Here is an 11,995-nt window from a genome sequence, read left to right as displayed (position 1 = left end):
TCCAAAGCTTCCAAATGGTAACTAAACTTATCAAAGCTTGCATCATGTTGCTGGACAATCATGCATGTCAAGTTTATGTAACCCTTTTGTTTTTGTTTTGGCTTTGCTGGTTTGCAGTAAGAAGGCGATCAAACGAGTCCGGTGCCGGCTCAGGCTACTCAAGAACAAGAGGCAGGCAATAGCAAGGCAACTGAGAAATGACTTGGTTGAGCTAATACAAAGTGGCCATGAAGAAACTGCATTTAACCAGGTTTGTTAGTTAATGCTACATACTCATTTGTTAACCACTGTTTGCATAAGTATATTCCTTCATGTTCTGTTTTTGTTTCTTTTCTACTTTTCCTTTCCATTAGGTATGAGTATAGGGAGATGGCTTTACATAAACAAAGTTGCCGCCACTACATACTGCCCCCATTTTATCGCAAAAACTGCCCACTAAACCTTTTCTATTTCTATACGTACATTTTGGTAGAATAAAGAATTAGACAACAACCATGGCATCCTGTTTGTTTGGTCGTACTTTGTGTATTATTTTTCTTTATTTTATTGTTTTTTAAGTATTTTTATAGATAGAAAAAAATTTACATACTGAGTTTTTTTAATATTTAAATATAGTGAAAACATGAATGTGTTGATAAAATCTTTGATTTGAAGAGATAATAAAAAAGAAATTAGATAGGTAAAGAAAACCTCTTACATTTTATAAATATAAAAAATAAAATTATATATTACAAAACATATTAAACTTCAATTTAGATATAATAAGAAATATTAGTTTAATGTAATAAATATGATAATGCAATAAAAATGTGAACCTTTCACTTTATTTCTGTTAGTAAACGATAACGCTACCACCCACACCCTTCTTCTCTTATCAAATTTCTCTCTCCTTTTCTCTCTTTTTTTTTTTTCTAAAATAAAAAATTAATTAATTAGTATAATTTTGTAATGCAATGCTTTCTTTCCACCCTCGTCGTACTGTGTCCCTTTCTCTTTCTCTCTCTCCCACGGGCTACCGTTCCGTCCGGTGCCGTAGTTCCACACGTACCTCCTCCTCCCTTAACTCCATCGCACGTGCCGTCCTCACCCATACAACTCCCTTTCTGTGGTGCAACAAATAAAAGTTAGAGAGAGAATAATAACTCATGGAAGCAATATATATGGAGTGCTATAGAGATAGAGAGAGAGAGAGAAAGAAAAGAGTGTATGTATTTATGCGTTTGTGTGAGAGATAGAGAGATAGAGAGAGAGAAAGAGTTGTTGATAAAAACATAATTATTTTTTCTTCTTGGTCTTTGGAGGGTCATGTAGATGTAGTAGCTATAGATTTTTGGTTTATTTGTTGATACCCTTTTTCTTCTTTATCTTATTTTTGTTTTGAAATCTGAAACCTTTCAAAATCGGTTTTGGGTGTGAGTGAATCTCGTGAGTTGAAGTTTTTTTCTTTCTTTCTATCTTTGCACCGATGAGGATCCGGAAAAGGCCGGCGCTTTTCCCTTCTTCGCTCTCGCCGCTGCGTCTCTCAGATCCCCACCTGATCAACCGGTCACCGGTGGTGGTGCAACTAAGCGACGCTACTTCCACCGCACCGAAACTCTCTTTTTCTTCTTCTGCACACCATGCTGCTTTCGCGCATCCTTCGACCTTGGATCGTTTCCAGCCGTCTGATCAGCCTCTCCCTTTGATCGGGAAACAAAGCAACGGCTCGGATGATCCCTCCGGCATCGGTGAAAGTGGGGCACACAGACAGCACAACAAGCAAGACCCTTTGGTAAGTAAAAACACACACAAACACTAATTGTTTAATTTTTATTTCCCTTTTTTTTAAAATCTTTGGTTTCACTATTTCTGTTTTGTTTTTTCGAAATTTCATGATGTGGGCTTTTTTACAAGTGCACTTTTGTCCAATCTCTAGCGAGTGGTTGCCCGTTGGTGTAAAATTCCTTGTTTATTCATTTTTCTTTTTGAAAAAAAATAAAATTTCACACACCCAGAAAGGGGTACGCTTGGGACAAGAACAAGATCCTATGTATATTTTGGTGTGGTTGATTTTGCAGGACGAGGTTGTTAGAAGAGAAGAGAGTGGAGAAGACTCGGGAGAGAAGGGTAACCATATCAGGTAAGAACGAAAAGAGAAATGGTTTTTAATTTTTTTCCTCTTTTGTTCTTTCTTCATGAAATCTCGTAGTAAAAAAGGTGAAAAACACGGAGACCCATATCTTGATTTTAAGTTTTTAACCAGCATAGAAAAAGATAATATTATTATCATTATTTATAAGGAAAAAATTATATGAGTGGAAAATACTGTTGAAGTTGTTTTAAATAAAAGGTTTTTGTAGCCACCATACTCTCCCACATCTAACCAAAGTCCTTGTTTCTTTTATCAAAATTGGACAACTACCGTTTTGCATTAGAGGTGCACAAGTAGCCAACACTCAAATGCTGGTCCCCAACTACACTGCGTTTTTGTTCCTTCGAAATATTACACTCCAACTTTCACTTTAATTCACACCCTTTTGCCGTAAATTTTATGTATTCACGTACAAGTATGTGCAAATGTATGTTATGGAATTGTGGGTCTTTCTGGGTCTGGTTTGTTTGTAGGAAAGGACGCACCTTTGATTCGGAAAAAACACAAGCTGAGTTGTTGCCACCGTTAAGCTCATCTTCTACTCAAGGTAATGGCAAAAAACTCAATGCATGTAATGCAACTAACTAACTAACTGTGTCTTGCTTGCTGGTGGTGTTTTTTTTTTTTTTTTTTTGTTTACTGTGTTGGTGTTGCATACGTTGTAGATGGGAGATGGTACGAGGGAGAGAAAGCGATTCCGCTGAAGAAAAGGAGAGGGAACTTCGAGGAGAATAATAATAATAATAATGCTGCTGCTCATAGCAAGAAGATGATGAAGGCGAAGATGAAGACGAAGATGAACAAGAAGTGTTCAACGCCGCGCAACAACGAGGATAGCACGGGAGAGGAAGAAGTGAAGAAGAAGGTAGAAGAAACAATAAAAGTGGAAGTGAATGTTGTGAGTAAAAAGAGAGCAAGGGGTAGTGCACTCATGGAAGGTTCTAGGTGCAGTCGTGTGAATGGGAGAGGATGGAGGTGCTGCCAGCAAACGCTGGTTGGTTACTCGCTGTGTGAGCATCACTTGGGGAAGGGAAGACTCAGAAGCATGACAAGTGTTAGAAGCCGTTCCATTATTGCATCAACTGCACCAAAGGAGGTGCACGTGCACCACGTGCCTCACCCTTCTTCTTCTTCCCCTTCTTTTTGTTCTCTCGAGAAGCAAATTGAGTGTGTTGATGATGCTGAGCCCTTTGGGGAGAAGGAGGAGAAGAAGCCAGGGATAATAATGACGTCGACGAAGAAGAGGATGAAGCTTGGCATGGTGAAAGCGCGTTCCATAAGCAGTTTGCTGGGGCAAACAAGCAACCACATTGCTGCTGTAGCTCATGAGAATAGCAAGTAAGGCCAATAATTAAGTACAAGTGCAGAAAACGGTTATTATAATTTCATGTACTAGAGGGTTGAAAGAAATTTTTAATACCAGAGTTTAATTTGTCTTAATATAATTGGTGTGCCACTGCCGCCACCGCTTCTTGTGTTCAACTTGGTGGTGCATTATTCTATATCGTAACTATGTTTATATTTTGCTTCGTATTAATTTTGCAATGGTTTCGTTATATGGTTTGTGGGATTATTTTTGCACTGGGGGCACGTACGTTCTGATTTTGCACTGGAATGTTCATATGATATCCAACGGATATTTTTGGCTTGGCAGTGGATTCGATCATGATATCTGTGTGTTCTTTGACCAAGGAAACAACTTGGACTCTATCGTACGTACGAAAATTTGTTATTAACAGAGAAAGGAAATTCACCGGATAATAGATTAAGATGTAATTAAAGGTTAATATGTTATTGCAGTGGTGGTCATATCACCCGTGCATGCATGTTGTGTGTGAGCGGCGTGTCCACAATTGCACTTGAACCCTTATATGTAACACGGGAGAATTTACGTACATCGATGTTAAGTAAAGCAAATTGTTTGCCATTATAATTGTGGTGGTTGCTAAAACCCAAATTTGGAGTGAAGTCTTCAATCGTGTACTGGGAGTTTATTTGGGTCGCTGTTTTACGAAATCCACATGCAAATAGGTGGGCTATTGTTGTTGAGCATAATCTTCAATTATGGGAAATCATTTGCGGCTGAGGTTGATATAATCGCAGCCGAACACATATGTGGGCTATATCATATTATTAATAAAAAAAATGGGGAAAAAATGGCATGATTCCATAAAGAGTTTGAGAGGTAGAAAGGATTTTGTTTGCTTCACTTTTTGCAACCAATTAGCAACAGAAATTTGAGAAAGGTGTATACATATTGGAAGCGATTTTGCAAAGAGTTTAATCATTTGCAATATTCTCAATGAATCTGGCTGGTTTTTTTTGTTTCTGTACCTTGTGATGATATTATAATTTGTCTTCATTGGCTATGATAATCATTTTATTTTGGGTTTTAAGAGCTACATATAGGAAACAGCAGCTTTTGATTCAGATGAAATGGACCATCATCAACTCTCTTTTTCTTCGATGACATGGTCTACATATCGCAGGTCAAGTACCCCAAAAAGTATTTGCTTTCAGATTATAAAAGGAAATTCCTCGCAAACCAAAAGAAAATAAAACATCAGAACCGTTCCTCAAATCACCTCCAATGTGTTCTGAAAAGAGACTATGTTAAAACCTATAAACACAGGCAAAGATAATGTTGCATTCAACAGAAAAGAGCAAAATGCCATATACATTATTGTTATATTTATATTTCTTGTCGGACTATATGTTATATAATTTATATTAGCCTCATATGATTTCGGGCTATTCTACACAATCATTTGATGTTGTTTTGTCTAGTTTGCGTCGAAAACAAAAAATTGTGAGATTTGTCGCATAAAACTATTACTTTTTTTTTTTAGAAAATTATTTTAGAGATGAAAACAATTGACAATAGAATGTACAAGGAAGGATTCAGTCTATAAAGGTAAAGTGTTCCTTGCCTTGGGCTATTACTGAAAAGCATGAGAATGTAGACCCCATGATATATATGTATATCTATATAGACGATGCCACCTACATGCCCAGTCACACATAACTATATTGAGGATAAGTTAGTCCAGTATGTACTTTTTATTACGAATTACTCAGTATTATGCGTTTTTTTACTGTAATTTCTAAGAAAAAATGGCTCAATGGGTTTGACATATGAGTCATTCCTGCATAATAACTTTTTGTGTGCATGGTCAATGCTTTTTATGGCCTAATTTTAGTAGTATGGGAGTCCACTTTGATTAATATTGTAATGTATTATTCATTCTAAGGCATGCTTTTTTTTCCCTTTATCTTCTATTTAATTTCCATGCCAATTCCTGGAAAAGTTTATATCACAACCACAAAAATGTCTCACTTATGTTTTTCCACCTATCTTCCACGTAGTATAATTAATACATCATGTCTCGAGAAAAGTCTATGATTTTTGCATAAGAGTAGAGACGTGAAGGGGAGGGATGTTAGTATGTGTACTCACGTATTTCGTTGACTTGTTGCACCAAGGTAAGTAGGGCTAAAAAGGCGTATGTATATATACTTGGTTAATTTGTTTTGGTTTTGTTTATAGGCTAATTACTTCGGTTTTGTTTTCAGGAAACTAGTTTTATGCTGTTCGATTGAGAAGCTCCTATTCTGTGTGTGTTATCTCTGTGTTTCAGAGCATACGCGTGCATTGCATGTTGGTCACTGTTCTTGATAAAGGAAGCTCGTATATATTAAGTGCATGGAAAAACTTTGTAACAAGAAGCTTTGAGGGCAAGGAAAGGTTATAGATGAACTATTTCTCTTTGTATCTTTGATTTGAGACTATTACGGGTGTAAGAATGAAACGAAAAGCAAATATCTGCTAAAAGCAAGAAGTATAGGAACAGATACAGACATGAGAAATGCACACTATGGATCGACATGAGCGTGCATGACATAGATTTTATGCATTATGTGTGTTTTGAAAAGTGTTGCATCACATTGGGCGCACGTCTTTAAAGCCAAGTGTAGGATACCAACATATATGACTTACTTTGTAGATAAATAGCAAGACATTTGATATCTATCTATCTATATCTATATATATATATACACTAAAATGACTTGCATGCATCCACTGTGTTTTCAATTACTCATCTACTCTATCTGGCCTTTTTTCTAGAAAAAATTATAAATAAAAACAGCAGCATAGGTTAGTTGACATCTAGAAAATGAAAAATAAAATAAAAATATAAATATGATAGATAATATGGGATAATAAAAAAAAGATAACAAAAAATGAGAAGTATTAATTGTGTTTACAATAATAATATTTAACTATCTAACTATCATTACTCTTTTTTTAAGTTTTATTAACACATTTTTAGTCTATCTAACTTTTTTTTATACAGTTTTATTGAGACGGGTCTTTAAAAATTAATTTCAAGTAATTAAAAATAAATAAAAAACTATAATACTTTCATGTTTATAGTTTTTGAATAAAAGCTGTTTATTTTTAATTACTTAAAGTAAGTGGAGTGATGTTATCAAAACTGTTACTCTATTTAATTTTGTAAAAAGATAAAGAGCATATTCTTTGCAGAAAACATTTAGGTAAATTACCACTCAATTGTTTTTTGTGAGAAAAGTACAATAATACTGTTTGTTTTCATTTGTGTCTTAGCCAATAAATATGACAGAGATTCTTTTGGATGGAGACGGTTGAGATGGAGACCCTATACCAGCACTTCTCCACAAACCACATGAGTCATGCCCTCCACCCAATTGCCCGCGGAGTCTTAGAGCCAGAATAAATTACGAAATCATGAGGAGAACTTAAGAGCGAGCAATTAATATATAAGGTTAAAGTTGTCGTTGCTGGTGTCACAGTTCCTAGACAAACTAATTGAGTCATGTTCCGCACACAACCTCTCAACAAAAGTCCTTAAAGCTCTTGACTAATACACATGCATTAAAATGTAATTAGAGACACGATATATGAGTAAGGTTCGTACGAGTAGTATACTCCCTACATATATACAAAAATTAATAAATAGACAAACAATTAGTAATAATTTTATAAAATTAATTAAATAAATGAAAAATATTAATATTAAATTAAATACTAAAAGTGACATTTTTTATGGAAAAAAGTAATTAATGTTATATTTTTTAAAAATTACATTTATTTTTCCTGAATTTATAACTTATTATACTCACACTTCTTTGGTTAAAATACATTTCTTTTTGCATCCTTTAATATTTCTGTTAAATTTTTATGAAAGGTTGAAATAATCCTTCTTAAAAGGGGGTGTGCTTCTTTTTTTTTTTAAAGGGTGTACTGATAGTAAAGTTAGGGAGCTGATAGTAAATATGAAAAAAAAAACTTCCCTCTTTTGTAACCTTCGACGCCCACTTTTTTTCTCTTTTCTTTCGCAAAACGATGTCATCCCAACCCAAACACCAGCACCACCACCAACATCTAGCACGCCACCTGATCGGCACTGCCAACCTTGCAACTGTATAACCATCGTCACCAACCACCCGCGACCCAAATCGCCATCAAACATCACCATCACCAAACAAACCACCAATGACACGCCATGCAATCATAGACATATTTTGAATATGGCTCGAGCATTGCGATTTCAAGGTAATATTCCTATTAAGTTCTGGGGGAAATGTATTTTAACTGTAGTATATTTGATCAACCGAACTCCTTCCACTATTTTGAATGGGAAAACTCCATATGAGATGCTATATGGACATCAACCTACATATGAACATTTGAGAATATTTGACTCCTTATGTTATGCCCATAGTCAAAGAAGGAATGATGATAAATTTGTAAGTAGGAGTAAGAAGTGTGTGTTTATTGGCTACCCGTATGACAAGAAAGGGTGGAAGTTGTTTGACTTAGAAACAAAAGAGATTTTTGTCTCTCGAGATGTTGAATTCGTTGAGACCAAGTGGTGATATGACTGATGGTGTAGAAGAAACGGATCACATAAGAGATACTGAAAAAAGTGGTGATATGACAATGGATGATAGAAGGGGTGAGTCAAATGCGAGGTTCGATGAATAAGGTGTTACTCTCCAAAATATGGACAGACAAGATACAGTGCTTCCATCTATATCACCAACCGAGCCATTATTGGGTAGAGGACATAGAACCAAACAACCTTCTACTCGATTGCAAGATTATGAGACAAATATCACCAAAAGATTGAGCCCATCCAACTGATTATGTGAATTATGACCATTTTTCTCTTGCACATCGTGCTTTTCTTGCATTCATTTCACAAGAAAATGAGCATGTCACTTATACTGATGCGGTGAAAGACAGTCGGTGGAGAGATATAATGAAAAGTGAGATACATGCCCTTGAGACCAATGGAACTTGGATAGTCACACAATTGCCTCCAAGAAAGAAAACACTTAGTTGTAAGTGGGTGTACAAAATAAAGCATAAAGTTGATGGAAGTGTAGAACAGTTCAAAGCACGGTTAGTAATTCTTGACAATCATCAAAAGGAGGGGATCGATTACACAAAGACTTTTGCACCCGTTGTAAAAATGGTAACTGTTCGCACAGTGTTAGCCGTAGTAGCCACACGAGCTTGGGAATTACATCATATGGATGTGCACAATGCATTTTTACACGGGGACCTTGAGGAGGTTGTGTACATGAAGCTGCCTCCTGACTTTCTTCCTTAGCAATATGACATGGTGTGTAAACTCAACAAGTCCTTATATGGACTCAAACAGGCACATTGTTGTTGGTTTACCAAGCTATCCACTGCACTAAAACACTATGGATTTCGACAATCTCTATCTGATTATTCTTTTTTCGTCTTGCAAAGATCGGGGGTACATATTGTAGTGTTAGTGTATGTTGATGACCTAATCATTTCGAGAGATAATCATGGAGCTATCACCAAATATAAAGCCTATTTACACAATTGCTTTCACATGAAAGACTTGGGGATCCTCAAATATTTCTTGGGTGTTGAAGTGGTACGATCTTCCGCATGTATCTTTCTTTTTCAATGCAAATATGCTTTGGAAATTATAGCCGAATCTGGACTTCTGGGAGCTAAGCCATCAAATGTGCCAATTGAATAGAATCATCGTCTGGCACTTGAAGCAGACTTGCCTTTTCTTCATCCTGATCAGTATAGATGGTTAGTAGGTCGTCTCATTTACCTTTGTTTTACCAGACCCGAGTTGTCATACTGTGTGCATGTGCTGTCTTAATTTATGCAGGCACCTAAAGAGACCCATTGGGAGACTGTTCTCCATGTTGTTTGATACTTGAAAGGGAATCCAGGACAGGGTGTTTTGTTGCATAAGGATTGTGACCTGCAACTATCTGATTGATGTGACTTTGATTGGACTGGATGTTCTTTAACTCGTAGGTCCCTTACTGAATGGTTTGTTCTACTTGGATCTTCTCCAATTTCATGGAAAACTAAGAAACAACAAACAATATCTCGCTCCTTTGCTAAGGTTGAGTATCGATCCATGACAGCTGTAACAGAAGAATTGAAATGATTAAAAGGTCTTCTCCATAGTCTTGGTATCTTTTATTCTCAGCTTATGCGACTTCATTGTAACAGTCAAGTAACACTTCATATTGTCAAGAACCCGGTTTTTCATGAGCGCACCAAGCACATTGAAGTGGATTTCCACTTCATTCGCGACGAGTATCTCACTAGTAATATTGCACCTACTTATGTCCCTACACATGCACAATTAGCTGATATTTTTACTAAGACTCTTGGTCCCACTCAGTTCACCTATCTGTTGTGCAAGTTGGGGATATGTAATTTACATGCTCCAACTTGAGGGGGTTTAATGATATCATGATGAGATAACAGGAGATAACATAATCTGTGTGGAATCATGTGCAATTATTATATTATCCCTATTATTAGCATGTGATCATGTAAATCAATTTGTTTTTAGTCTAAACGTAATCTTAAGAGTTTTATTTGGAGAATCAATCTGTATAGATCAATCTTAAGAGATTTTGCTATAACTCTCTTGTATATATTTATGCCTTAGCAAGGCATAAAAGACAGAATATAATTATTCTGTCATAGAATCCTTTATAGTATCAGAGTCTATCCTAAATGGATTATTATGTTTGTCACGCTCTAGACAGGTAGCCTTGAGCGCGAGGGAAGGTGTGATCACACCTAGATAAAGAGGTGTGTTGAAAGTTCCACATGGCAGGTAGCCATGAGGAAAATGAGGCATGTTGAAGTCCTACATCGAATAAAGATAGTGCCTAGATAAACTATATAAGTGAGGAGCAATCCTCACCTTACAAGCTGATTTTGTAGGATTGAGTTAAGCCCAAATCCACTTTCCGACATATTTTGTTTGATTGTGATTTTGTTTTGTTTTGTTTTGATGAGGTTCTATTGAATCTTGTTTTATGTTCCTATCCCAGAGAGAAACTGCTAAGGATTGTTAGTGTTGAAAGTTATGTTTTTTATGCTTGTTTAGTAGTCTTGAAATGTTCTTGAAAAATCTTTCTTTTTTTTTTGAAATTTTTGAAGTGTTCCTTAAGTTCTTGTTACTTCTGTGAAAACAAATGTCTACGAAGAAAATAAGGGTATTATAGAAAAAAAATTTCATTAAATCAAAAGGTCAGGGATGTTTATGTAATGAAATTGAAAACTTAAGGATGTCAAGATAGGAATTCAATGGGTAGGGTTCCAATAATGAGTAGATGTAAGTGTAATAAGTTTTTAACTGGGGAAATATAAATGCAATTTACTCAAAAATTAAATACAACCCATATTTTAAGATAAATTTTTTCTCCAAATACAATATTTACTTTAAAACAAACAAAAGATATTATGTGGTCAACTAAAGTGTTAATTTGAAAAGTAAAAAAGAGTTAACATTTAGTGTGGATGCATTTGTTACATGGAAAAGAAAGAGATGTAGAGAGAGAAACATAGGATTGGCGCTACAACAAATTTGTAAGACTTCCAATTTGTTGAAAATACGGCTTTTTTAGATATCATGTATATTGCGTGTTGCTTTAGGTCTTAAATTATGGCATTGATGGATCATCGCAATTCACATGCATTAGCATGTTTGTTATTGGTCGAAATGGTTAAAGGTAAGTGGATCCTTTTGGATATGTGGATGCCACTTGTCAGTAGAGAAAGGGGCAAAATATGCCCTTAAGCTTGATGAGATGAGAGGGGGGGCCCAAACAGCAAAGCAAGTCTTGGCAATAGGCAATAACATCCTTTCACTTACGCCAGTGGGGATAATGTATTCAATGACATGTGGCTACAAGGCCCACCAATGCCACACCAAACTAAACTACGGAGTCACGGTAAATTAATTAACCAGATAACCAAATTTCTAGTTATTGATAAAGGATCTTATCTGAAATTAATTTTCATGTTTAATGAAAGACAACAATATCTAACCTGATAGATAAAATTTTGAACAAATTAATACTTGATATTTATGTCCAGTGATGGATCTAGAGGAGGCAAGCGTAGGTTTTTGGTCTTTCCTTCTTTAATTCTGAAAATTATATATGTAAGTTCTAATTTATATATATAAAATTAAATTTTTAAGTCTTGTAAATTTTGGTATGATTATGTATGTATAAATTTATTTACTTTTGACTCGTTCCTCAAATATTTTCTGGACCCATTTCTTTATAATGTATCTTAATTAAATTTCTTTCCTCAATGTCTTGCATATTATTGTTATTTTTCTCTAAGGTTGAGATCCATGATAATTAAAATAGACTTGAAGAATAATAATGGTTGAAATAAATGATAATCTCTTATGTTTCTTAAATAAGTAATCAGTTCGAATCCTAATTAACTACTCAGTATAAAATAAATCTGATTGAAAAAAATATTTACTTATGTGTTCTTTA

The 11,995-nt window shown here is 35.2% G+C and overlaps 1 protein-coding gene across 1 annotated transcript; it reads left to right on the top strand.

Annotated features, from left to right (window-relative positions):
• Positions 1 to 971: 971 nt before the first annotated feature.
• On the top strand, positions 972 to 3,664 carry LOC100781689 (uncharacterized). The gene is made up of 4 exons (XM_003521169.5): positions 972 to 1,771; positions 2,058 to 2,119; positions 2,605 to 2,678; positions 2,797 to 3,664. Exons 1-4 carry the CDS (start codon positions 1,466 to 1,468, stop codon positions 3,471 to 3,473), a joined length of 1,119 nt encoding a protein of 372 aa, XP_003521217.1. The 5' UTR covers positions 972 to 1,465; the 3' UTR covers positions 3,474 to 3,664.
• Positions 3,665 to 11,995: the final 8,331 nt, after the last annotated feature.

Source organism: Glycine max, chromosome 3 (genome assembly GCF_000004515.6).
Source record: "Glycine max cultivar Williams 82 chromosome 3, Glycine_max_v4.0, whole genome shotgun sequence".
NCBI lineage: Eukaryota > Viridiplantae > Streptophyta > Magnoliopsida > Fabales > Fabaceae > Glycine > Glycine max.
This window is presented reverse-complemented; position numbering and strand designations above follow the sequence as displayed.